Source organism: Leuciscus leuciscus (genome assembly GCF_965113295.1).
Source record: "Leuciscus leuciscus genome assembly, chromosome: 7".
Lineage (NCBI taxonomy): Eukaryota > Metazoa > Chordata > Actinopteri > Cypriniformes > Leuciscidae > Leuciscus > Leuciscus leuciscus.
Window position 1 is genome coordinate 4,936,712 of NC_138731.1, and position 27,863 is coordinate 4,964,574.

Here is a 27,863-nt window from a genome sequence, read left to right on the forward strand (position 1 = left end):
AACATGAAAGTTACATTGAACATCTCCCAAGGCCTGCACAGTCACCAGATCTAAATATGTTTGAGGCACTTTGGGGTGTTTTGGAGGAGTCAGGAAACGTTTTCCTCCACCAGCATCACATAGTGACCTGGCCACTGTTCTGGAAGAGGAACGGCTCGAAATCCCTGGACCACTGTGCAGGACATGCATCTGTCATTACGAAGAGTTGTTGCTGTATTGGCTGCAAAGCGAAGCACTACACAATACTAATACATTATTGTGGTCTAAAACCCGGTGTTGTTAGTTTTATTGTCCAACCCCTGTAGTTTCTGATCTTCCAAGATGTCTGATGCTGCATTTGAAGCATTTAAATGTTACGGCTGGACTATCTTTATTAATCTATAACATTTTGAGTGGAAAATAAATTAAGGTTTTCTAGTTGTTGTGAGAACATGTAAGACAAATAATGGCCACATATTTTTACAGTAGTGCCTCAATGTGATCTTTTTATAAGTCACGACTTTTGCCTTTTTTTCTGTTGAGATCAGTCTCTCCTGCACAGCACATTTACAGTGTTGAGATACAAAGTGTTGCTCCACGTGCCACCTGTATGGACGCCAAAGCTGCCAGAATAAGAAATAAATACATAAACATACAAATAAATAAATAAATACATAAATGTAAAAAAAAAAAAAGGAAACAAAAAAGAATGTGTTTATACTTTTATGTCCTTATGTATAATTGTAGCTTTTTCCACATTTATTTCTTCAGTTTCACAAAATCAAACTGTTTCTCAGTTCTCTTTATTTTTCAGTAGAAAATCAAATTATCATTAGTTATCAGTTGCAGTTTCCTTGTTCATGAACAAAAAAAATGTTAACTCTTTATTATTGTTTTCCATGTGTGGACGGCCCAAACTCCTCTTTCATCTGGCTAGTCATCCCGTTCTTCCATCCTCTGTACTGCCACACGGCACACTGCATCCGCAAGCTCAACTCATTTTCAATGGGAGATGCACGGCAGACGTGCCAAGCTGTTCACGGGAATCCTCTGCGTATAGCGCAAGGTAAAACTAATATCATGGCTGATGCTTGTTCATTGACAAATCATATTATTTTATTCATTACCAATTTGGCTTTTTTTCATTTTTTCATAATTTTTTTATTTTTATTATTTCTTTGTATATTTGTTTCTTATTTTGGCAGCTTTGGCATTCCAAGCACCTGATGCATATTGTGGATTTAAATACAAAGAAGTTTGCCTGCAAAATGCTGTGATTTCATGTGGAAAAGAATGAGGTAGACAAGGTGCGGTGTGAACGCGGTGCAAAAGAATGACAGGTGCAGAGAAAAAAAGAAAAGAAAAAAAAAAGAGGATTTTTTGATTCTCAGCAAACTCACTCTGGCTGACAGCTGAATTTTTTTGATTTATGAATGAAATATGAATATGCCATTCGTGAAGATCAGAACAGCCTGTGAATGGATATTTCACACAAACACTCAATGGCCACCTTAGTAAATATACCTTGCTAGTATCAGGTCGGACTCCTTTGCCTTCAGAACTGCCTGAAGTCTTTGTGGCAGATTTAACTAGGTGCTGGAAACATTCCTCAGAGATTTTGGTCCATATTGAAATAAAATATTACAGGCTGCGCACATCTATGATGCAAATCTCCTGTTCCACATCATCTCAAAGCTGCTCTATAGGACTGAGATCTGGTGATTGTGGAGGTCGTTTGAGTTCAGTGAACTCACTGTCATGTTCAAGAAACCAGTTTGAGATGATTCGAGCTTAGTGATTATCCTGCTGGAAGTATCCATTAGAAGATGGAAGGTAGATTACAATCCATGCTTTCATTGCTGTTTACGCCAAATTCTGACACTACCATCTGAATGTCACAGCAGAAATCAACACTCATCAGACCAGGAAACGCTTTTCCAATCTTCTATTGCCCAGTTTTGGTGAGCATGTGTGAATTATAGCCTCAGTCTCCCTGTCCTCATCTGACAGGAGTGTCACCGGTGTGTGTCTTCTGCTGCTGAAGCCCGTCTGCTTCGAGGTTTGACGTGTTGTGTGTTCAGAGGCGTTCTTCTGTACCTCGGTTGTAACGAGTGCTTATTTGAGTTACTCTTGCATTTCTATCAGCTGAACCAGTCGGGCCATTCTCCTCTGACATCAACAAGACATTTTCACCCAAAGAAACCGATGCTCACTGGATATTTTCTCTTTTTCAGACCGTTCTCTGTAAACCCTGGAGTTGTTTACAGTACATCAGCAGTTTCTGAAACACTCAGACCAGCCCGTCTGGCACCATCAACCATGCCACATTCAAAGTCACTTAAATCAGCTTTCTTCCCCATTCTGATGCTCAGTTTGAACTTCAGCAGATCATCTTGATCATGCCTACATGATAAACACATTGAGGTGCTGCCCTGTGATTGGCTGATGAAACATTTGCATTAAAGAGCAGTTGAACAGGTTCACCTAATAAAGTGGCTGGTGAGTGTGTATTTGTCTGTGTGTGAAGAACATACACATCAACAACAGGATTTCACATTTTCTCTTAAGCCAGGTTCACACGGTATGACTTATAACAGTCCTTTACGACTGTTGCTGTTTGTACGAACATGATCATCATTGCCGTAAGCCATGTCACACTGTAAGATCTCAGTTGTCATTAGTGTCGGACTGTACGACAGTCCAGACGTGATTAAAACTCCGGACGAGTCTTCTTGCATCAATCCATGACGGCTTGGTGACGGTGAACTGCATTACAAGCAAATTTAAAATGGTGGTTGGCATACAAAAACAATCTGTAGCGTCAATGTTGATCACAGCTTGTCTTGAAAAGAAAAATTAGGGGGAAAAAAGCAAAGACTATGCTTGTGGAGCAAGCGGTGGTTTGTTGTTGCGCATCAGGTTCTGCGCTCCTATTAGCTTTTGCTTTGGCGGTTGTCGTAGGAGAAGCCACACTGCAGGACTGACACCGCCTTCACACTGGCAGTTGAAATCAGCTCCGTAATACGCAATACGCCCCCAGCGGACGTCGTACTACACCGTTGAAAAGCTTCGGAAGCGAGTAGCACTAGAACAAAAATGTGTTTTTTTTAGATTAACGGTTGATTTTGTCAGTGTCAGAATGTACAATTCTGTATGATCTCTCTGATGAGGGTTATAGAGACATTAATCTGAAGGCTGCTGCGTGGAGGGAAGTTCCCAAGGACGTTGATATGTCAGGTCGGCTAAATGTGATATAGTGGTATATAGGGCTTTTAATTGTATTAACTGCCCTAATAACGTTAGAAAATCATGAAAATAAAAAAATGACATGACAACTTATCGTTATAAAATCATTATTTATTTTATTAAAAGTTGAGAATTCAGGTTTGTTTATCAGTACCATAGCAACGCTAACTTCCGCTGGAACTGTCGGATAGGAACCGTCCGTAGCCTTTCGCAAGAGTAAAAAATTTTAACGCATCCGGATGACCAACGGACACGATTTTTTCCGCACCGCACTCGTTCGGACCCGGTTCGCACCCATTCGCATGCGGTCTGCGAATCTCCATAGGAAATGAATGACTTCCGGTCGTTTCGTAGCCGTATCGGAGCTGCCAGTGTGAAGGCGGCGTGAGGGTCAAATCTTCTGACATTGGCAGAATTTAATCTGAGAAGAAGTTTGATGATCATAAATCTGCTGTCAATGAACATGTCAAACTACATGATCAAAGACGGTTCTGGAATCAGAGGAATCTTTTAGGATTCCCAACATTTCTCTCAGACAGCCAAAATCATACAGTGTGAACCAGGCTTTAATTTGTACACTAATTAAAACACTAAACAAACACAAACAAATTTGGTCACTAATAGTATTTTGTCAAATATACATGTCAACTGTACAAACAGGCCTCAAACTGATGTGTGGGAATGTCGTCCAGCCCTCCACGCGTCACTAGGACAGGGTGATGTCATTGTCGTTGTCATTGCTAATGGTGTCCGGAAGGCTTGTGTCCGTCGTCAGTTTTCCCATGAGTGTGTGTTTAGCGGCTGGTGTGGGTTTATTGAGTTTCATGGGTATGAAGGTGTTTGAAGCACAGTGTTCTCTCAGATATTCCCCTCCATTCTCCTCGTAATCCTGACGGCTGATCCAGCCCTGATGTTCAGCAGGGCTCCTGAGGGCCCATTCACGAGCCCCGAACCAAGCGTCCAGAGCCGGCCGACTCGCCAGAGACACCTGCCACACAAATATAACAACAGTAGCTAGTAGACTATTCAATCTGCGCTGGAATATTCCTTTTATGACGTCCTGGGTCTAAAACCACGAGCACTATGTAATGCAGACTGCAGATAAATTTACTAATAACACACTAATTACAGATGTGGAAAATTTGTATTAATCAGAATATAAATTAATCAAGTATAATCAATGTGAATATATTCATTTTATGTACTGACCAGGGTCGGGTTGCACCAGCCGTTCACAAGTTCTTTCTTAAATTGGAACGTAAGTCCACACTAGAGGCTTAGTGACTACTAGCTAGTTTATAACTAACTCTGTACTTTATTCCGTTGCACCATTTGTTCGTAAGCCAGAACATAGCTAGTAGGTCGTAAGTTCTCCGTAAAGTGATGCGTAGTCGCATAATATGACGTTTAGCCTCGATGATCCAATAGCAGCCTTCAAATACGTGAGCAGAAGTTGTGTTGAAATGCTGTGAATTTCTGTTCATCCTTCATTCTGACGACTTGTACCTCACTAAACTAACAGTGAAAATACGTTTCCATTAAATACGACACTTAATCTTGAACAAGTGTTTTTATATGTAACTAACATTCAGAAACTGTATTTGAAACGAATTAATAAGGAAAAATAATTAAGCAATGATACAAAAAAACATAAGAAATAAGATTTATTGATTATGACTGATTGTATTTGACATGCACATCACGGGCCGATGGACAGATGCACACGGCGGCGGCGCTGTAGGACGGGTGCGCATTGATGAGCCGTTAACAAAGCAATCTATTCCAATAATGTTCTGTTCGCTCTTAAAATGTAAGCGAGTGTAAATGTCAGCATAATCAAATGTCTCAAGAATTGAAGTCTGTCAGGTAAAAGAAGAGCTTATTGATGCAGTTCAGTCTGTCTGATATTTTAGTCCAACCGTTACTCCTGATCGGAGGCTGCCGTAAATATTTAGTTTATACATAGAGTTACGCTTCAACTAAGTTTAATGGTACAACGCAAAAAGATTTAATAATGCGTGAGTTGTCTCTTAGTGCCCATAGCTGGTGCAGCCGGCCCCAGACCTTTACGTAGATCATGTGTATATAAGCAGATGCAAAGTCAGACTATAGATGCTCTGCTCTTTGTATCTCTGATAATAAAGTCTATTCAATAGCATCAAAACCCAAGACTTCGAGAGTGATTTTCCACACAGCCACGACACAGGTTGTGTCTGTAGTTTAAAGGGTTCATGAACACATCTTCACTATTTACACAGTGATGTTTGGTCTTCTAAGCCATTTTCAGTGCATTAGTTCCACCAAATGCTCCGATATGTGAATCTGCATCCACTGTTTCTATTCAATCTTTCTTCATGATAAACGCTGTCCCAAAATATCTGACTTTGGTGGGAAAGGGCCTTAATGTGCCATAAAATATTCCACAATGACTTAATTTACCTCATATTCCCATGACCCTATGCTATAAACACATTTTGGGATCGTGTGTGGAATGATTCAAGCAGTTGAGACTGTGATATTCAGACCTTAAAGTGTGACTGGAAGGGTCTGATGGCGAGCAGGTCTCTCTGCACTCGTTCTTTCAGTCCAGGATACTGCATGTTTCCTCCAGTCAAAAACACATTCTTCACCAGCGCCTCCTGCAGTTCTGGAGAGTACCTACACACACACACACACACACACACACCTTTTTAATGATTCCCCAAACAACGATGAACTTTAATTACGCAGCTCACAGCTGACTACATCACTGAACTTTACATTTTTCAGTCATATCCGGTTCAAACTGAACTGAACCTTTACTGTGATATATTTAGGTTCGAGAGACTTGCATTGTTTACCGACCCACTGTTCATGACAATGTGTAATTAAAGACACATTCACAACCAAGATTTATTATTCTAATTCATGAATATGTAAATATGTGCTGCACACTTTCCTCTTAATAGCTAAATAAACACTCAACAAAATAACAGCGGTGAGAAAACAGCCGTTCAGAAAGCATCTGATCACAGTGATGTGGATATGTGTGTGTGTTCATGTCTTCACTCGCGTCTGACCTCGACGGACTAACCAGAGTAAACGAACCGGAGAAGATGTCCCCTATTACATCATCGTCACAGACCAATGGTAGTTCAAAGGCGTTTACCAGCCGGAGCCCGAAACAAACTCCGAACAAGCCGGATTAAGCTAAACCTTGTTTGGCCGGATTCTGCTTGAAATGCCGTCACATTCTTCAGTTTCACATGTAGTAAATCGAGGCCTTAATGCTGGTGAGTGGATATAGCGTGTGAATAATAGATGTGTTTTAATCACATTTATCATCAGTCAAAATACACTGATATATCATTTCAGGGGTTTGTTAGTTACACTTTATTTGAAGCTGTCCTCGTTACAGTGTAATTATACATTTAAGTACTGAGTAATGTTAATTAAATTAAGTTTACTGGTTAGAATTAGTTACATGTAAATATGTAGACTTGACTGTTATTACTACAGTAAGTACATGTAACATGTGTAACAGACACTGTAAAATCAAGTGTTGGCTGTTTATGAGATCACTCACTGTTCCAGGACGAACTGCAGTGTCTCCATCAGGCCCATCTGCTCCTCTCCGATCAGAGACGGCTGGAACAAGATCTCCGGCACGCGCAGACGCTCCGTGCCCACAAACAGCTGATGATACTCCGCCATGTTGAACATCGGCTTGAAGAACAGAATCAAGAGAGTAAAATCAAGACCAGAGGATACAAGAACACAAGTGCAATGAACAAATCTCGCTGTGTTCATGAATAGTGACAGTGGACTGTAAAAGACGTCGGTTACACTTTAGTTTAAGGTGTCATTGTTACTGTGTAATTATATATTTAAGTACTGAGTAATATTAAGCAACTACATGTACTTACTATAGGGTTAGGGTAGGATTAGGGTTTGGTTGAGGGTTAGTTGCATGTAATTATGCATCATTTACTGTTATTACTATGGTAAATACATGTAACACGTATAACAAGGACACTGTAAAATAAAGTGTTACCGAGACATGCACTGGTTTTACTCTGAGATCACCTGGTTGGCACTGGTGGTTTTGCTGGGCTCCTCGTTCTCCTCGTTCAGATCTGTCTCCGTCTCATTCCCTTCATCTGCGGGCGGCTCCACCTCTGCCGTCTGATTCAGTAACAGAAGACCAGTTTCATCTTTACAGGGGTCATGCCTTTTTAATTCCTTACACATTTTCTTTGACGCTAGTGTATAATGTTAAAAAAATGTGCAGAAAAAACAAGCATATTTTGCAAAACATGATTATTTTCCACCCTCATTCTGACAGAAACACTGGTTTTAGTGCTAGATTAAAATAAAATAAAGTGATTCCTCATGTCACGACTGCTTTAAACAGCGCATGAAACACATTTTCTAAATGATTCCAATAGTTACTGACACACCAAAGTCAAAAGAAAGCAATAAGAAATTTCTCTTATTGTACTTAGACAATTAAGGAGCATTCAAAAATAAATTAAAATACAGCACTTATACATCATGACAGGACATCTAATACTGCCTATCATTTTTTGTTGATATCTCATTATTTTGAGTTTATTTTTCTTTGCAGTCCAAAAACAAATGCTGTATTGGCAGTGTGCACATGTTTGCAGACCACAGGAAACTAAAAGTTTCTATGCACTAAATATATAAACCTTCAATGTGAATGTCTTAAAGCTGAAGCATGTTTAACTGTACAAAAGAGATCACGGAAATCATGTTTTATTAATTATAGTCAGGTAACACTTTATTTTAGGGTCCAATTCTCACTTTTAACTAGCTGTTTATCAGCATGCATATTACTAGGATATTATTTTACTAGGATTTTGGCGGCTGTTTATTAGTTCTTATAAAGCACACATACCTATACACATATACACACTACCTTACTAACTATTAAAGGTGCTGTAAGCGATGCCACGCGTTTTTTAGGCCAAAACATTTTTTGTCACATACAGCAAACATCTCCTCACTATCCGCTAGCTGCCTGTCCCCTGAACACACTGTAAAAAACTGCGGTCTCTGTAGACACCACAGGCTCCACAAACGCCAACAAAAACAAACTGGGCTCACCCGCACCACGAAACACAACAAACAGTGCTCCAGCCAATCACCGACAAGAAGTATTTGAGGGGTGTGGTTTGGGGGTTAGTGCGCGTGCACATGAAGGGGGTGTGGAGGAGAGAGACGCATGAAGAGGGAAGTTTGAATTATGGCCGACACACGACCAAAGAGACGACGTTCCGATGAACAAATTGCAAAGAAGAGGGACAAGGATAAGGGACAAGGATAAGGAACGCGCGAAATACCGAATTTACATCGGAAAAACCTTCGAAATGTGGCGAGAACTCCGCCGGCAGAAGGGCTTCCGATCCGACATTCAGTTGCTCTGTTTTTGCAGAACAGGTAAATCCATATTTCTTTCTAAATTGACGTTCATGTTCGCCAAACCAACACAAGGATGTAATTAGCTTGAACTATGCAGTCAGCGTTAGCTTTGGTGAATACAACATATATGTTTCAGCTAGCGATCAATCTCTATTGTAAATGATCAAGCAAATTCACAGTAGGGGGACAATTTGTGTGAATGATTGTTTTCATCCACTGTTTGTTATGAATTTGAATGTTCATTTATAGGCTATTGACAACTTTGACTAAATTTGTTTACGCCGCCGCCGTTGTTTATGCTGACTGGGAAACGCGAAGCTACGTTATCTTGCTATTATTGCGTCCTTGTATGGGAGCTATAGTTATAGCTTCAGGTGGCGAAACGATTTTAAAATAATGTTTCTCTTTTTCTGCATTCTGTTCTGCAATATATAAAACCCTTTATCTAACTTGGCGACATTACACACTGAATGAAGTATTCAATGTAAACAATGTAAACTCAGTAAAACTTAACTTTGTTTGTAGTGACTAGACTTTCCTTTATGCCGGAAGGGAGGGGAGGAGGGAGGAGACGGGATGAGGAGGAGGGAGGGTCTAGCTAGCCTCCGTTTTGTTTGACAACAATTCGAATGTCAACAAGAAGTTACGACTCCCAGCATCGCTTACAGCACCTTTAATTAGGAGTTTGAGGAAAGGTCATAGTTGATAGTGAATGTGTTCCCCATACTGAAGTGTTAGCTGTATCCACTCACTCATGAACTGTGAGATTAGATGACCTGACCTCGGGCTTCATGAGCCGGTGCTGCTCCACACTCATGCTGAGCTTCTGGATGTAAGACTGAAGCTCCTCGGCCGAGTCCATGTTGAGCTCCACCAGACTCCTGTGAAACAGCTCCAGAGAGCCGTCCTCCAGCAGCTCCTGAGGGAACAGCAGAGTCAGAGTGTGTGTGTGTGTGTGTGTGTGTGTGTGTGTGTGTGTGTGTGTGTGTGTGTGTGTGTGTGTGTGTGTGTGTGTGTGTGAGCGTGTGTGTGAGTGTGTGTGAGCGTGTGTGTGAGTGTGTGTGAGTGTGTGTGTGTGTACCTGCACCGACAGCAGTGTCTCCAGCCGCTTCTGGTCCTCCTGCAGCTTCTCTTCTCTGCGACGGCTGTTGATCTCCTGCTGTGTGAGCGTGTGTGTGTGTGTGAGCGTGTGTGTGTGTGTGTGTGTGTGTGAGTGTGTGTGAGTGTGTGTGTGTACCTGCACCGACAGCAGTGTCTCCAGCCGCTTCTGGTCCTCCTGCAGCTTCTCTTCTCTGCGACGGCTGTTGATCTCCTGCAGTCTCCGGAGCTGTTGAGCTCTCCTCTCGCTCCTCTCCTCAGCGCTCACACACACACCCGCCGTACGCCCTGAGAACGGCAGCTGCACGCGGTGGACCTCCTTCTCGTAGAACACAGGACTGCGCCAGTTCTCCAGCTCTGCCACACAGTTTATGAGAGCATGAATGCAGTTCAGACAAACGCGAGGTTGACTCAAGCCCAAAATAGTGATTCAACGAAATAAAGCTGCACGATTACTCGTTAAAGGATCTCGATTAAACACGCACTCATTCCTATTACAGCAATAAGCCCCGCGAAGCCGTGATTTACATTTATGATTGTTAGGCACGACGCGGAGTTCAGTTTAATATTTATTTTATTCATAAAATAAACACCAGCAACAAAAAATATAACATTATAGCCCTTATGTAGCCCCGCCCCTTTTCAGCGCTGCGCTCGTTGTCTTTTGACTTCCGGTCTGTATTTTCACAGCGATCTTGTGTATTTATGAATGAACGGCTCGTTTTAAAATCTTCCCGGTCGACTGACATTTGTTAAGACATCTGCTTTAAACTAGGGCTGTCAAAATTGCTCAAAAATGACGTTCGAATATTCCCTCTAAAAAACACACGAATATTCGAACTATTCGAACATCTGGTTGCGCATTTTGTCAATGACGCGCATTACGTCAATAACAGGACAAATTAATACAAAGAGACATACATAACTACTTGTATAGGTAGTTAATTTAAGTTTAAACATATTTGACAATGTATTACCAACACAAAACCAAGTAAATAAACTAATGGCCAAGACCGCAGACCTCAGTCTCGCTCACTCGCAGGCACTCTCTCTCTCTCTCGCGCTCACGCTCTCTCTGCTCATAACGGTTTAAATGAACAACAATAAGCACACGTTGAGTGCTGATCAAGAGTTTTGTGCAAGCAATTTAAGGTCGCGACTCTTGTCCCAAATATAACAGGCTTCATTCAGTGATTGAAACAAATGTATTAACATTAATTTAAGTTTAACAGTACAGAACCGACATTGAACGCTCCGAGCGAGCTGTGGTAAACATGGAACTTTTCTGTTTAACGTTAAATAAAATGAGGCACACAATTCCGAGAAATGTGACAACAAAGAACTTTTACCCTGAGGTTCATAAAAAAGAAAGTGCTATTAAAAAAGAAAAAGGCTACTTACATTATTGGTGCTTGTATTAAAAAAGGAAAAACTGACTGCAATTTATTCCATTGTCTTTTAGTGCACTGTCAACTTTCAGCAGTGACGCTGTGCTAGACTGTGCGACTCGTGTGACCTGTCCCTCAGGCAGTCTCTGCTTCCGCAGGCGTGTTTTTCCATATTCGAAATTCACATTCGAATATTTATTTTCACGTTCGAATTTCTGTTTTTTAAAACTATTCGAATATATATTCGAATTTAGAATATTCGTTGACAGCCCTACTTTAAACATTACAATCCTCATGATAACTTTCGTTAACTTTACGCGCTGTCGCTGAGAGAGCAGTTGTCAAATGAAATTACTAAATGTATATAATGAGCGAGTACATCATGAATGCCTTTTTTCAAACCGTGTTTTTGTCTTATCCTGAATCACTACGGTAAGCCTGTAATAAGCGTTTATACTCGGACTACTTTACACCGGCACCGCTGCGGAGGAGCACAGTGCCTGAGTGACTCACCCGCGTCATAGAAATAAACAGAGAAGTAGCTCCGGCTACAATGTTTTTCCGCAAGATGCATTCAGTTCTGTTTATTTAACTGCTAGAGCGCTGATTCATCCAGTAATGAAGTGAAGTCTTTATGAATCAATCATTCAAATCGAAATATTATGCTTCACCTGTCTGGATCTTACATGTGTGTTCAAGCATATTCTATCTCTTCTGAGAGAGTATTCTCCACTGCTGGAGATACTGTAAGCTATAGGAGAGGTCCCAAATTATCCTAGAGAATGCAGAAAAAAACATTTTTCCTTCAGAAAAATTAAAAAAATTTGCAAAAATTGTTAATTGTCTGTTAAACTCATTTGACAAGTATAAGAAATAAACAGAAAAAGGACTGTGCATTTTCCCCTTACTACTATTTTTTTAGTATTATTATTAGTTGTTTTAATAATTTGTATTGAATGGGAACCGGAACTGGAATCATTTGGCGGAACCGGAATCGGAACTGGAAAATGTCTTACGATTCCCAACCCTAGTGTCGCCCCAGGACTCACCCTGCTGGTAGTCCGGGGCGATGTAGCTGTGTTGTAACGTGTGTGTGTGTGTGTGTGTGTGTGTGTGTGCGCGCTCACCCTGCTGGTAGTCCGGGGCGATGTAGCTGTGTTGTAACGTGTGTGTGTGTATGTGTGTGTGTGTGTGTGTGCGCGCTCACCCTGCTGGTAGTCCGGGGCGATGTAGCTGTGTTGTAACGTGTGTGTGTGTGTGTGTGTGTGTGTGTGTGTGTGTGTGTGTGCGCGCTCACCCTGCTGGTAGTCCGGGGCGATGTAGCTGTGTTGTAACGTGTGTGTGTGTGTGTGTGTGTGTGTGTGAGTGCGCACTCACCCTGCTGGTAGTCCGGGGCGATGTAGCTGTGTTGTAACGTGTGTGTGTGTGTGTGTGTGCGCGCTCACCCTGCTGGTAGTCCGGGGCGATGTAGCTGTGTTGTAACGTGTGTGTGTGTGTGTGTGTGTGTGTGTGTGTGTGTGTGTGTGTGTGTGTGTGTGTGTGTGTGTGTGTGTGCGCGCTCACCCTGCTGGTAGTCCGGGGCGATGTAGCTGTGTTGTAACGTGTGTGTGTGTGTGTGTGTGTGTGTGTGTGTGTGTGTGTGAGTGCGCACTCACCCTGCTGGTAGTCCGGGGCGATGTAGCTGTGTTGTAACGTGTGTGTGTGTGTGTGTGTGTGTGTGTGTGTGTGTGCGCGCTCACCCTGCTGGTAGTCCGGGGCGATGTAGCTGTGTTGTAACGTGTGTGTGTGTGTGTGTGAGTGTGTGTGTGCGCGCTCACCCTGCTGGTAGTCCGGGGCGATGTAGCTGTGTTGTAACGTGTGTGTGTGTGTGTGTGTGTGTGTGTGTGTGAGTGCGCACTCACCCTGCTGGTAGCCCGGGGCGATGTAGCTGTGTTGTAACGTGTGTGTGTGTGTGTGTGTGTGTGTGTGTGTGTGTGAGTGCGCACTCACCCTGCTGGTAGTCCGGGGCGATGTAGCTGTGTTGTAACGTGTGTGTGTGTGTGTGTGTGTGTGTGTGAGTGCGCACTCACCCTGCTGGTAGCCCGGGGCGATGTAGCTGTGTTGAAACGTGTGTGTGTGTGTGTGCGCGCTCACCCTGCTGGTAGTCCGGGGCGATGTAGCTGTGTTGTAACGTGTGTGTGTGTGTGTGTGTGTGTGTGTGTGCGCGCTCACCCTGCTGGTAGTCCGGGGCGATGTAGCTGTGTTGTAACGTGTGTGTGTGTGTGTGTGTGTGTGAGTGCGCGCTCACCCTGCTGGTAGTCCGGGGCGATGTAGCTGTGTTGTAACGTGTGTGTGTGTGTGTGTGTGTGAGTGCGCGCTCACCCTGCTGGTAGTCCGGGGCGATGTAGCTGTGTTGTAACGTGTGTGTGTGTGTGTGTGTGTGTGTGTGTGTGTGAGTGCGCACTCACCCTGCTGGTAGTCCGGGGCGATGTAGCTGTGCCGGTGCAGGAGCTCCTCCATGCGGCTCAGTGTGAGCGAGGGCTGGTTCGCAGGGTATTTCAGCTGCAGGAGTCTCTGGAGATACGAGGCGGCCTGACCTCCACCCAGATTCACACGCTTGCAGTTCACAGAGTCCAGCCTGCGATTCAACACACACACACTCCTGATATCCATCTCACATTCACGGCTCGGGTTAAAGCTGAACTCTGCCGGACAGACGCCCTCCAGGACTGAAGCTGCCCATCGCTATTAGTTGGTACATGACTATAATATTAAAATTACTAGTGATGCACTATATATGGGACACCATATCGGTATCAGCCGATACTATTTCTTTCAAGTGCTTTCTGATGATTATTTCATGCTATAACTAGTCGTAAAGATGACCGGTTCACACGCCACTCGAACTGAGGAGCTAGCGATCCGTCTCGCCACATTATAGAGCGCCAAAACCACATTTATTATTTGAATTTTGATATGAAACTGACACAGTTTGAAAGCTGAGACTGTTTCTTTAACTCGGGAGAGACAGTGGTGTGTTGCGATACCTGCCGTTGATGACGGGCAGCACGTGCGAGCAGTGATACCCTGAGGACACCACCAGGCCTGTAGGGGGCAGAGCTGCTCCATCACTGTTACAGTAGAAGCTGAAGAGACTGTCCACACCGTACGCCACCCGCGGGACGCCGTAGCCCTCGAACAGCAGCTCGGACATCATCTGTCTGCAGTGCAGAGGGTTACAGACCGGCTCCGTCACCACCACTGGGTGATCCACGTGACCCTGAGCGCACACAGGGGAAGCTGGTGTTACTACTCAAACAAGCTCTCAGCAGCAGGACACTCTACATACAGGAACCCTTCATGTGGTGGAGTGGACAAACATTTGTGCTTTACTACCATTGTGACACATGACACATTTTAACCACTCTATATATTTTGATGATTATAATTATGTATATTAGAGTTTTAATAGGTTTACATGTTGTCTTAGTCAGTTTAGTCCATTTTATTCCTCTTATCTGTTCTAATGTGTGTATGTCTTTAATCCATACTGGGTCTGCCTGTCATGTGACTGATCACATGACAGGAAAAAGGAAATAGCCAGTATAAAGGAAGCAGCATGGCAAACAGACAAGATCTCTGTCACGACGACCAAAGCTGGATCGAGGAGTTTCTTTTAAGGACTTACCATTCCAGCAAACCCCATCACTTTTCACTGGATTATCAGTTGGATTGCACATACTAGTGATGGTGAAATGAAGCTTTGTGAAGCACCGGGTCTTTCCCTCTCGACTGTATTGTAAAATGGTTCAATACTCGAAGCTTTTCAACACGTTGCAAACGGTTGCAAACTACGACATCTTGTGGTCAAAAGTTGGAAAAGCTGCCTTTCTGTCCCAGAAGACCCATCCATTTTTTTTATTGTTTCATGTAATAAAACACTTTGTGCTCTGTAAACCGCAAAGCAATAAAATAATCCTCATAATTCATGTGTTAGTGTTGATGTAGTTCTTACACAATGTATGAACAAACATGAAAAAATTTAATACAAATAAATGGGACACATTAATGTGTACAGAAACAATTCTTATGAATCTGCTTTGATCGACAAATGCAGCCTTATTCACATAAACTTTAGCCTCGGTCCTAATATATATACATATATATAAAATCAAAAGAAAAGAAAATTATTGTGGAATGGAGAAGTGCACCTGCTCAAGGGGTTCACGCTATTTTCGAATCTGAATATGAATATGAAGCAGTCACGTGACTGTGTGGAAACGAAGCTTTGGACGTCACAGATCACGTGGTTATGGAAAAACGAATCAAGCTCTGATACACTGCTTCAATGTGAGATGTTTCGGTTTTTGATACAAGCCTCGGTGCCGAACGTCACATCACTAGTGTATACACCGGTGGACACTTATACATTGGGACTTACAGCACACAATGACTCTTAAGGACTGTATTATAGTATGGAACCAATGGACTCTCTGCTTTTAACAGCCTAAGGCTTCTAGTTGTATTGTGTCGTTTTTAAGTTCCTTGTATAAATTGTAAATACACTTCATTTATTAACTTTATTTCTGTTGTCGTCCCATCTTTTATAACACTTCCCAACCTCACACAGTTTAATCTGACCCCAACTTTACTCCTGTAACTCTACCGATTAGGCCGATTGTTACACCATCTCAGCAGCAAAAGAGAAAAGTCCACCCGCTATACGGACACACTCGTCCCCAGTGCTTGATCAAGTGAAAACCCACCATCCATCAGTGAGTTTAGTTCATTTTTTTAGTGATGGACCGTGCACCCAATACCGTCAGAAGGGCAACTTCTATACGTTTAGCACAGAGTTGTTCAAGATAGGCTTCAAGAAAGACATGGAAAGGGAGCACCAGATGGAGAGGGCGTGGTTTAGAAAGAGCAGCGGAGGCACTGGTCAGTGAAGGAAAACACATTCAAAATGCCAAGCAATTGTATGATAGTCTACTGAATGCCCAGACCTCTATACAGCTGTTCTACACTGATGAGGACGCTGAGGGGAAAGCTGTACAGAAGATGCCAAAACGACTCCTGGTTGTTCCTTCAACGATGAGCCTCCATCAGACGATCACTCCCACACCAGGACAGATCATCTACAGAGATGTCAGCCGTCTCTGCTCTATCCAGCAGATTCTTGAGTGTGCATGACACAACACACAAAGGTTTGAATCTGATGTTCAGCCCATCCTTTCTGACACCACCGAAGATCAGCAATCACAGAAAACACATGAAATCAACTGGGAGATGTCATTGGACAGTGGTGTGTCATCAAATATGATGATGAAATTTATCCTGGGACCATCGTTGAGGTCCATGAGACACATGCAAAAGTCAAATGCCTGCACAAAGTTGGGAGAAATCGCTTTTGTTTCATGTCTTTTATTTTGAAGTTTAGTCAAAGTCATGGTTCCTGTTTGTCTTGTGATTCCCGCTTTATCCCGTCATGAGATCTTGGGCACGTTCAAGTTCAAAACGGTGCGCAACGTTTTGCTACGGTTTCCGGGTTGAACGTCATGTTTCCTGGAGACGGCGTGCACCGGTGTGCAACGGGGTTTGAGATACGTTTTCTCTTGTTTGGTGGGTGTGTCAGAACTGCAGTCCAATCAGCAGCAACATGTATATAAAGCACGCGGTATTAAAGTGAACTCGCACAATGGGTTCAAGGAAACGGTCATGTGCTTCCTTTGGTTCATGTGTTATATTCTCATTGGTTCTTGTTTGTTCAGTTCTGTTTTCTCATTGGTTCAATGTCTGATTGTTCACAGGTGTTTCTTGTTAGTCATTAGTCTGTGTGTATAAATAGTAGGGGTGTCCCCGACTATGGATTTGCATAGTCGAATCAGAATCGTCAAGTCTTGCCTATAGTCGACTAATAGTCGAATCATGTGTATGGGGGCGGGGCTTTAACATTTCAAAGCTGCAATGTACAGAAAATCACACAAAGATAGAAGAAAATGTATAAAAACATTTTGGATCAATAAAACTAAGAAATAACATAACTCATAACATAATAATTTTCAACTTTGTCTTTTTAACTGCAGAAACAACAATAAATGCTAAACTGGAGTCGCAATCATTTTAGCTAAACATGTTCACAGCATCCAAAAATCAAATTAGAACCGGCTGACAAGTTTTGAAACCACTTGTACCCGATACCTGATCGAGGGAACAAATCCAGTCTTTCACTCTGTCTGTGTCCGTTGGAGTCTTTTGTGCGCGCGGATAAAATACATTATAAAATACTTAACGTGAAAAAACGTTTAACGACTTAATCTCCTAAAATAGTTCAATTAAAATATGAAAACGCATTGCGTTCATATTCTGGGTTCATCTGCTTCTCTGCACACAGTATGGTGTCTTAATAAAGTGTGTACTGTGTACATTAACCCCTTAAACCCTGAGGCCATTTTTGGAGTTGTTTTGTCTGAGTGACACACAAAAAAGTAAAGACTCATAACTTCAAAACTATAACAAGGAGAGTCAAAAGGTTGGTATCGTTTGATAGAACTCTTTTCAAATTTTTTGAAAATATAAATTACATTACATTTGGATATTCTCCTGCCGAGAAACTGCTGATAAATACCAAAAAAAACACATAATTTTTATTATGATTTTGCATATCTCTCTTGTTTGACATGCAATAACTCGGGAAGGAAATACGGTAGTGGAAAAATTCTTTTTTGGGGAAGTACCCCTAAATGTGAGCTGCATCTGAATCAAATTTTGTGGTGATCGCATAAAGTTCTCAAAAGTTACAGTATTTGGAACAAAGGTAGCCTTTTTGTTTAGTCCTCACACATTTGGAAGGCAATAAAAAAAAGGAGTTTTCTTAGTGACATACACAACACTAAAGACTCATAACTTCAAAACTATAGCAAGGAGATTCTAAAGGTAGGTATCGTTTGAAAGAACACTTTTCAAATTTTTTGAAAATATACATTACATTTGGACATTCTCCTGCCGAGAAACTGCTGATAAAAGACAAAAAATATATATAATTTTTATAATGATAATGCATATCTTTCTTATTTGACATGGAATAACTCAGGAAGGAAATAAGGTAGAAGGAAAATTCTTTTTTGGTGGAGTCCCTCTACATATGAGCTGCATCTGGATAAAATTTGGTGGTGATTGGATAAAGCAATCAAAAGTTATAGCATTTGGAACCAAGATAGCCTTTTTGTTGAGACCTTGACGCCCCCTCATGGGCATTTTTAAAATTGTTTCACCATGAAGAATATCTTGTCATAAAAGCAATAGATTAAGTTAATTTTGGGCTCATTTTAATTGTATTAATATGCTGTAAAAAATGAAGTGCAATTTTCAAAGATTTTTGAATGTTTTATGAGATGTATGATGTTTTTGACACATTGCAGTACATAGTACAAAAAACTATTTTATAGATTATGAAAAAAAATATTCTATTTATCAACAAATAACTCAGCAATACTTAGGAGTTTTTCGAATTGGCTACATTCACTGTAAAGTTCAGACTCTAAGCTTTCAAATGACACCAATTTTGTTTGAATCAAGGCAATATTTTTGAAAAATATGATAATTAATATGGAAAACTGGAAAACACTTTGCACCCCGGGAGGATGAGAGACTTGTTTTTTAGCCAAGTATGCATCACTTCGTGAGGAATATCTCGTGATCAAAGCAATGGATTATGTTGTGTTTGGGCTCTTTGTAATCGTGATAATCTGCTGTCAATAAAGATGTGTGATTTTTCACAATCCATGCATGTTTCATTGAGTTATGAGCTGAAACGTCACATCAAAACAACATCGCATCACTGCCATTGCTACTTCATAGATCCGCCTGTGGAATTTTTTGTGTTAGAACGCCATAAGGAATATCTTTAGATCTGAGTGATGGATTATGGTGAGTTTGGGCTCTTTTTAATCTTAACAATCTGCTGTAAATAATGATGTGCATTGATGCATGCTTCATTGAGTTATGAGTTAAAACACGACAAGTGCTACATCTATAATAAATGCTCTATGCGCGCCGGTGGTGGTTCGTGTGTTACAACTCCCACGAGGAATATCTTTAGATCTGAGTGATGGATTTTGCTGAGTTTGGGCTCTTTTTAATCGTGAGAGTCTGCTGAAAATAATGATGTGCATTTTTCTACGATCTGTGCATGCTTTGTGAAGTTATAAGTGAAAACCAAACGCGAGTGCTTCATGAGTATATACTAGGATAGGCTAGGGTGACCATATTCCAGGTCATGTCCGGCCGGGATTTCGAGATCGCCCAAAATATCCGCGATTCGGCTTTTGCTTTCTCGTCGCCATTCATTTTGTTTACATGTACACCTTTTGATTCAGTAGTACTGAATTAATTCCGATTGGTTAATCTGAATGTAGTGTTTACATGAACGCTAAACAAGTGATCGGTTGATGTGCGTGTAAGCATTGCTAAGAAAATTCCTGTGTTTTCGTCTCGATCGGGATCCGTGTGAATCAGAATGCATGACCTGCAAAGCTGGCACGTACGTGTCAGTGTCAAATAACGTAATAATGTAAACATAATGAATGGTGACTGTAGAAACCAAAAGCCGAATCCCGGGCATTTTAGGCGATCTCGAAATCCTGGCCAGATATGTCCTGGTTAAACAGGACGTATGGTCACCCTAGGATAGGCGCGTCTGAGGTATTGTTTGTTTTAGAACGCCATGAGGAAATATCTTTAGATCTGATTGATGGAATATATTAAGTTTGGGCTCTTTGTAATAATGAGCTCCTGCTGTAAATAACGATGTATCAATTTTCATGATCGGCGTATATTTCATGAAGATACGAGTAAAAAGGCCAAGTCTAAGCTACCTTGCTAGGCTACGTGAATCAGTGGATGTTTTGTGTTTTAGAACTCCATGAGGAATATCTTTAGTTCTGAGTGATGGATTATGTTGAGTTTGGACTCTTTTTAATTGTAAGCATCTGCTGTAAATAATGATGTGTCATTTTCCACAATTGGAGCATGTTTCATGAAGTTACAAGCGGAAATGTGTCTACAATGCAGCATCCATATATGGTTTACACATGGGTCTCTTAAGGGGTTATTTTACAAAAACCTTGCTCAAGTTTATTAAAAACCCTGGAACAATTATGCTTGTTGTATTCTACTCATTGAGACCTTTCAAATGACATATGACACAGGACTATCTGAGCTGTATGATGTTTTTGACACATTGCAGTACATAATAATTTCCCCTTACTCATAAATTATATTAAAAAAAATTTTCATTTTATCAGCAAATAACTCAGCACTACTTTGGAGATAATCATAATGGCTACATTCATTGTAAAGTTCAGACTCTAAGCTTTATGATACCTATTTTGTATCATATCATTCAGTGGTTGCTTAGTAATTTGATTATGAATATTTTTCATGGAGTGGCGTCCCGCCGGCGGGACGGTTAGGGCCACATTAAAGTGCCTTTTAAGTGTTTTAAAAAGCTTTTCACATTAAGCATTTTAGAATGTCCTGTGGAAAACCAACTCGTTAACGTTGGCCGGCAGAAGTGCGATCATGGTTTTCCTGATACTAAATCCAGCCTTGGAGAATATCCTTTCTGATGGTGTACATCCACACTTTAGATTTTCTTATCCCAGACATTGTTAAAGATTTAAATCCTTGCCGCCAAGACGCTCCTCTGTCGGTCACGGATTGAAAGTGAAATTTAAATCTGTCACGGGGTGTTTGGATTTATTCACGCACGTTAAAAAATATTTATTAAAAGCTTATTTCTTTGCACATTTTTATATACAGCATTATTATAATAGGGTGAATATTAACGTATTGACAGAAAACCGGTAGTTCTATGTGAAATCAGACATTGAGCGCCCTCATATAGCCAAAGTGGCATGATCCTCGTTTCATAACACCTCTGCGAAGATTCGACCGTGAGATCGGTAGTCGAATCAGGCTCCTCCTATCGAAGCATCGAATCTTCGACTATTCGGGGTCACCCCTAATAAATAGCCCCCATGTCACCAATTATATAACCCATTATATTAGTCCAGCTTCGCTCCCTCTAACTGCAGTTGGGGAGTGTCATGTTCATGTCAAGTTTGTTTATTTTGTTCACATTTATCTGAATAAAGCTGCACTGTTGTCTCTGCAACTCGACTCAGTAGACCTTATTACACTGGCAGAAGATGTTGTTGTTTTGATCTTTCACCTACGGGTGGTCAACTCTGTTATTAATAACTCTGTTATGATCAATGTCAACTCTGTTTAAGGTTTTACTTAAAAAAAAAAAAAGATAATCATGTGTTTTATTGTTATCAAATTGATCAGAATATTATTAGCATAACTAGTATTCGTACTGCATGGAGTTTTAATGGATTTAATTCATTTTTAAAGCCATGCTTGGAGAAAATGCACACAATCTTGCCAACTTTTCAGGTAAATGTGTTGATATTTTTACTCCAAAACAAAAAGTCTCTATCTTATCATGCCTGAAGTTGCATTAATGGATGAAAAGACAAAAGTTCTCTTAGGGTTACATTTGTTAACTATATATATTTGACCCAATTTGTTTATAGACCCTTTTACAGCCCACGTGATCAAATAGCTGCGCGCGCATTTTGGCAACGGAAGTGGTGTTTCTCCCCACTGGCTCTAACGTGTTAGCAACTCCGAAAGTTTATCAAAACAGTTTCCCAGCATCAAAATGTCTGGTTGTTGCGTTTACGGTTGCCCTAATCGATATTCCACCAAGGGGCTTAAGTTTTATATTATTCCGACAGGATCACGGCCGTTTCAGAAGAGTGGCTGCAGGCGATTAAACGTGTTGATTGGAGCGAGGACATAATAAAAAATGCTTGCGTCTGTTGTTTAATCCGCTCGCGTAGCTTGACACGCTGTTGATTCTCGCCATACTTCCGTTGCCAATATGCGCGCGCATACGGCATCATTGTGTACAAACAGTAAAAGGGTCTATACCAGATTTTTCTGTTTTAAATCTTACATGTTTAAGATCAGCAAATATTGAAAATTTTGAATTTAAAGTGCATTCTATGAAAATAAAAAACAAAAAACAAATCATATTTTTTGTTTTCTTTCTCTACTTGAAATGTACCCGCAATCCTGGGGCTCGTTCTTCGTACGTCGCTAACTCAGTTTGCTGGATTTGATTGTTGACGATTTGGCATGATCTTGGATTGTTTGGTTCTTCGACGCTCATCCTGGACTTGCTGTCATAGCAACAGGTGCGCAAACTTGAACCTGCTCGGGAGCAGAGGCTTATTTCATGTAAACAGGATTAGATCCCGGCTTTATAAGCGGAGCTGATACGGGAAGTCCAGCGCAGCGCGATAGTGCACTTTCTGAGATGTATATTTTTTCTCGTGACTCGTGAGATTGTCGTTTACATTATTAAATTGTTGGAAACGCACATTTATTTTCGACTTGTCGGAGTCGGGCTTTAACTACAGCACAAACTGTTTGCCTTGCCCTAAGACTATTTGCGAGTGGCTCTTTCCTTTACACTATTGGAGATGCGGAGAACTTGATGTTAAGTGCTGTCTGTCGTGTCATTCGGAGTTTACCTGGCGGTTTGAGGCTTAAAAAACAGTTTTAGTTTTTTTGTGGCATTTCCAAGCCACTTAAGACCCAATGTTGTAAAGCAGTTTTTTTTTTAAAGCAGTTTTTTTTTTTTTTTTTTGGCTATCATAATTTTTTATGAAGATCATGCATTCATGACCATGCCGATTACAGTATGTGTCACTCAGGCTTCACTAACGTGATTGGTACCATAGACTATAGGCTACCATAGACTGCCATCAAGGCCTCAATGAAGGGTATTAGAAAGGGGGTTCACAATGTAAATGTGCAGCCCAGTTAATATTGGGATTCTTAATATTCCAGATTAATAATATTATATAAAAATAAAAAAAGGCAGTTGACTAAAATCGTCCATATCACAAATGTGAAAGCAAAATGGCCAGGATCTGTGCATGACTTAAGCATTTTCATAGATTCACATTTATGCACATTATTTGAAAGTGGTAAGAAAAGTTCCACAATTAAATATCAAGCTCACTGTATTACATACACTTATGCTGATCCTAACAGAACTGCATTTCTTCATAGGAGATTATGACATGTTCCTGCAGACAGGTGTTTATGACCCCATTCCCTGACCCAAACCAGTTACAATGCAGCTCTAGCCAGGACAAGGGCACACAATGAAATGAACTTTGGCTAACTAAAGGGAAGATTTCAGTGTCTGATAAGTCTGAGGGTTGCACACCTGACAGGGCCTGGGACATTGTTGCATGTGCCATATTACACAACATTGAAAAAAAGAAAGAAAAAAAAACACTTTTCATTAAATGTTTCATAAAAGACAAATATGCTTAGTTCCTTGAGTTTTATTTCAAATGTTCTTTGTAAAGAAAAGCCAGTGGTCAAGTGCCTGCAACAAGAGATATTAGACGCATGCCTCATGCAACAAATAAAAAGGAAAAGTTGGCTATACACTGCCCACCTGTAGGCCTATGTCTCCTCTGTCTGTGCAGACTCTTCTGTAGGCCTTTCTGTAGATGTGGAATCCTGACACTTATATTGCAGCCATAAAGCATACAAGTATAAATTAAGTAATTTATGTTAAAGTTATTTATGCACTTGCAGGTAGGCTAGTTCCTCCATATGACAGTTATCTGAGAGGGTTTATTCACTGTCCAGTACAATGGAAACAAATGGACATTACAAAGTCTTATACTTTCTTTCCTTTGGAAAGTTAGAAAATGTCCACTTACTGCACATATTTCAGCCACCACTTTCTTGGGAACAGATACAAGTGTTGGTGTAAAAATGGAAAACACAATGACATTACAATGAACTACACTCGGGAAACGTGATCAATAACTCATGGCAAAATATTTTCAGTTTTCACTTTCACAAGTCAAAGCAATTCATCATTACTCAAGATCTTTTCTTTTTTTCCAGCCTTTTTCTTGGTTGCTTTTATAAACAGACAACCATTTATTTAACAGTTCCTTTTATAAAAGAGACTATAATAACAAAAAATTACCATTATATAGAATATTTTTGTACTTCACTTTTATTTGTTCCCATGTTCTAGTGTGGTGACTCTGACATTACAATGAACAAAGTAATTATGCAATTATTAAAATACAAAAATATAGGCTAATAAGTGATAAAAACATCTAACATGGCCACTTCTAACGGATTTAAATTGTCTGCTACTTTTTGCCAGCCCTCTCTCCTGGCTTTTGCAGACTTTGAGGTGTTCCCTGGCGTTTTGATTAAACATTAAAATTCCGAATAAACTTCGACTATTAGTTCTTGCTCTGCTGAGGAGAAAAACTGAGCGCGTTCTTTGGCCACGCTGAACAGCCAATAGCAGCGTTGCTGATCAATGTTTCTACTATCGATACATATCCCCTTTTAACCCAGCGCATGAACGCGCAGTTATCTCACTAACTCAATCCAGCGATACTAATCATAAACAACGGGTGTGTTCGAAGAACCGAGTTAGCCAGATCATGATTAGCACGATGATATCATCTTGGATGTGTCATTTGATCTCGGATGTAATAAGCAATGTACGAAGAACGAGCCCCTGGAATGAGTCACATGTGAAACAGTAAATAGTTTGCCTTGTCAAAAGCTTCCATGTTCTCCAAATAATGTGTGGACAGAGACTTTTCCCATCGATAAACATCATTACCTGTGTGTTTAAGAAACACGATTCCTGCTGCATGTCAATATCCACGGATCACTGGATCTTTGGTAAGTTGTAAGGAACACTATATCGAGTCCAACCTTTAGTTTAAACTGATATTAGTTTGTTTTACTCGTGTTTTCTCAGTTTCCCCAATTAAATCCAGTCACTCATCAGCTCTCCTGCCACTCAGTCCGGCTGAGGGAGTGTGTTCCCGTGGGAAACTGACGTCACTGCATTTACTCTATAACCACTGCACTTACCTATAGACATAGACAAGATAGATCTATATACAAAATAAGAATATTAAATCAACCCTCTATAATGCGAGAAAATCACTTGCATATGCGACCAGATTTCACGCTAGGACGCTAAAACATGTCTAATTAGCCAATAGCTAGTAAATTGTACGGTTTCACTCGGCGCTGCAGCGTTCACGTTTTTTCCAACGAGGCTGTGGCCTTCTGGCTTCACAATTCATCACTGTACACTGAATGTTAAATATATTAATAATGAACACAAGAGTGTTACGAGTGTCATTTTCCCACCAGCTGTTTGTATCTGGTGTTTTGTTGATTTTGATTAAGACTGAAACAATGGCAGGCGCTCTCGTCCCAAAACCTAATGTAACATCACCATTTTGGGAACATTTCTGAATGAAAAGGTCGAGCCAGCAAATTTAGATGAGCCAATATGCAAAATTTGCGGCAAAAAGGTCCCTGTGACACGCGGCAATACATCAAATTTGAGGTCTCATCTCGCTAACTGTATTCCAGCCATCGAAGCGCGGACTCAAACATTGTTTATATATATATATATATATATATGGTCCAATGTCACACTGTGGACCGTCAGCTTCTCAGAGCTGGAAGAGAAGAGCACAGGCAGAACTTCTAATCTTTATTCAACTCTATTGTTTATTTGTGTTATTGCTTGTAGTTTGATTATTTGTTATTATTTAATTACAGACTGTTTACTTGTCTTTAATGTTTGAAATTTATATTCTACATTACATATTTATATGTAATTTTTACATTTGCATTGTTCTTGCATTCCACGTAAAAAGTCTGGAGAGTAAAATAAAAACTGCTAGCCGATGGCGACTCGAGCCCTTCAATGTTCATGCAGGAAAACATGGACAAATGTCTCCCCAAAAATGCAGATCACTGAGATATCATTTCTAATCTGATAGAGAGACTGGGTCCCTTGGAAAAAGTAGGGAAACCAAAAGCATCTTTCTCTTGCATTACTGTATATGCATGTATATTATATATACAGTACAGGCCAAAAGTTTGGACACATTACTATTTTTTATGTTTTTGAAAGAGGTTTCTTCTGCTCATCAAGCCTGCATTTATTTGATCAAAAAATCAGAAAAAAAAAGTAATATTGTGATATATTATTACAATTTAAAAGAATTGGTTTTCAATTTATTATACTTTAAATTATAATTTATTTCTGTGATGCAAAGCTGAATTTTCAGGATTATTACTCCAGTCTATCACATGATCCTTTAGAAATCATTCTAATATTCTGATTTATTATGAGTGTTGGACACAGTTCTGCTGACTAATATATTTGATGAATAACAGATTAAAAAGAACTGCATTTATTCAAAATAAAAAAATATTTTCTAATAATATAAATCTTCTTTACTATCACTTTTTATCAATTTAACACATCCTTGCTGAATAAAAGTATTGATTTATTTCAAAAAAAGAAAGAAAAAAATGACTGACCCCAAATGACTGACCAGTAGTGGATATTGCTGTTACAAAAGATTTCTATTTTTAAAACATTTGCTTCTTTTTTTAATTTTTACTTTTTTTTTACCTTTTATTCATCAAAGTATCCTAAAAAAAGTATCACAGGTTATGAAAAAATATTAAGCAGCAGAACTGTTTCCAACTTTGATAATGAATCATCATATTAGAATGATTTCTAAAGGATCATGTGATAGACTGGAGTAATGATCCTGAAAATTCAGCTTTGCATCACAGAAATACATGATCATTTAAAGTATAATAAATTGAAAACCAATTATTTTAAATTGTAATAATATATCACAATTCACAATATTACATTTGTTTATGTATTTTTGATCAAATAAATGCAGGCTTGATGAGCAGAAGAAACTTCTTTCAAAAACATTAAAAATAGTAATGTGTCCAAACTTTTGGCCTGTACTGTATGTCATATTATATTATATTATATGTTTTTTTTTTTCCAGTCTCCATTGTCTGCTTCAATGATTTGCATTGCTCTGGTTTTAGGACTTGCATGAAGAATCATCTTCAGCACAGTAGCTGCTAATACTGGTGTAATAATGCAAGAGGAAGATGCTGGCGGGTATTACTGTGATGAACTTCTTCATGCAAGTCCCACAACCAGAGCAATGCAAATCTTTCCATAATCATATATAGACATATGCATACATACATATGGATATATGCATATGACATACATGTGAAATAGTAAATAGTTTGCCTTGTCAAAAGCTTCTATTCTTCAAATAATGTGTGGACAGAGACTGACTGAAAACTTTTCCCACTGACATCATTACCTGTGTGTTTATTCCGAGGTGCATGAAGATGTAATCGAAGATGAGCTCCTGTATGTCGAAGTTCACCACCGCGTCGCGGTCAAACGCGCTCTTGAGGCTCCAGCGCAGCGGCTCGACGCTCGCGATGTCGTTCCCCACGTGCGCGTCACTGCGCGCGGCCCCTCTGCTGCGCGCCGCCGCCGACCTGAACACGAGCCGCGGCCGATCACACTGCGCAGCCCCGCTCGCCCAGCCCGCGCGACACTGGAACGAGCCGTTATCCACCACTATCGGCGCCGGACAGGGCTCGAGGCACTCCCTCTCCACCGCGAACACGGGGTCCGGCGTGCATTTATAATCCTCAAAAGTGTAAACATTGCGGTTATTATTCATGGTGTTGAACAGCACACACGGGCAGTCAACTCTGTCTTCTTCGTCCCCATTGATGGTTGTTTGTGTT

The 27,863-nt window shown here is 40.5% G+C and overlaps 3 protein-coding genes across 3 annotated transcripts in view; 1 reads left to right on the forward strand and 2 right to left on the reverse strand.

Moving 5' to 3' along the window:
- Nucleotides 1-3,624, reverse strand: part of LOC309503413 (uncharacterized protein) — a 25,107-nt gene extending 21,483 nt beyond the window's left edge. Inside the window, exon 1 of the mRNA XM_082176230.1 lies at nt 1-3,624. This exon is cut by the window's left edge and continues 771 nt beyond it. The gene's annotated coding sequence lies outside the window, so the exon portion shown is untranslated.
- LOC309503416 (uncharacterized protein) overlaps nt 1-17,030 on the forward strand; it is a 166,689-nt gene extending 149,659 nt beyond the window's left edge. Inside the window, exon 2 of the mRNA XM_082176234.1 lies at nt 16,963-17,030. The gene's annotated coding sequence lies outside the window, so the exon portion shown is untranslated. The remainder of the gene's footprint in view (nt 1-16,962) is intronic.
- On the reverse strand, nt 3,774-27,863 carry actr5 (actin related protein 5). Its single transcript, XM_082176143.1, has 9 exons — nt 27,425-27,863; nt 14,162-14,394; nt 13,583-13,752; nt 9,887-10,104; nt 9,431-9,568; nt 7,291-7,389; nt 6,791-6,930; nt 5,751-5,883; nt 3,774-4,213 (listed from the first exon to the last, which is right to left on the reverse strand). Exons 1-9 carry the CDS (start codon nt 27,794-27,796, stop codon nt 3,932-3,934), a joined length of 1,785 nt encoding a protein of 594 aa, XP_082032269.1. The 5' UTR covers nt 27,797-27,863; the 3' UTR covers nt 3,774-3,931.

What these genes read in the sequence shown, in the direction of transcription:
- actr5 (XM_082176143.1), bottom strand. Translation starts at nt 27,796, where the DNA reads ATGAATAATAACCGCAATGTTTACACTTTTGAGGATTATAAATGCACG. An exon ending in AGACACTGCTGTCGGTGCAG is followed by an intron (nt 9,569 to 9,886) that starts GTACACACACAC and finishes CTGTTCCCTCAG; the next exon opens with GAGCTGCTGGAGGACGGCTC. An exon ending in AAACCACCAGTGCCAACCAG is followed by an intron (nt 6,931 to 7,290) that starts GTGATCTCAGAG and finishes CTGTTCTTCAAG; the next exon opens with CCGATGTTCAACATGGCGGA.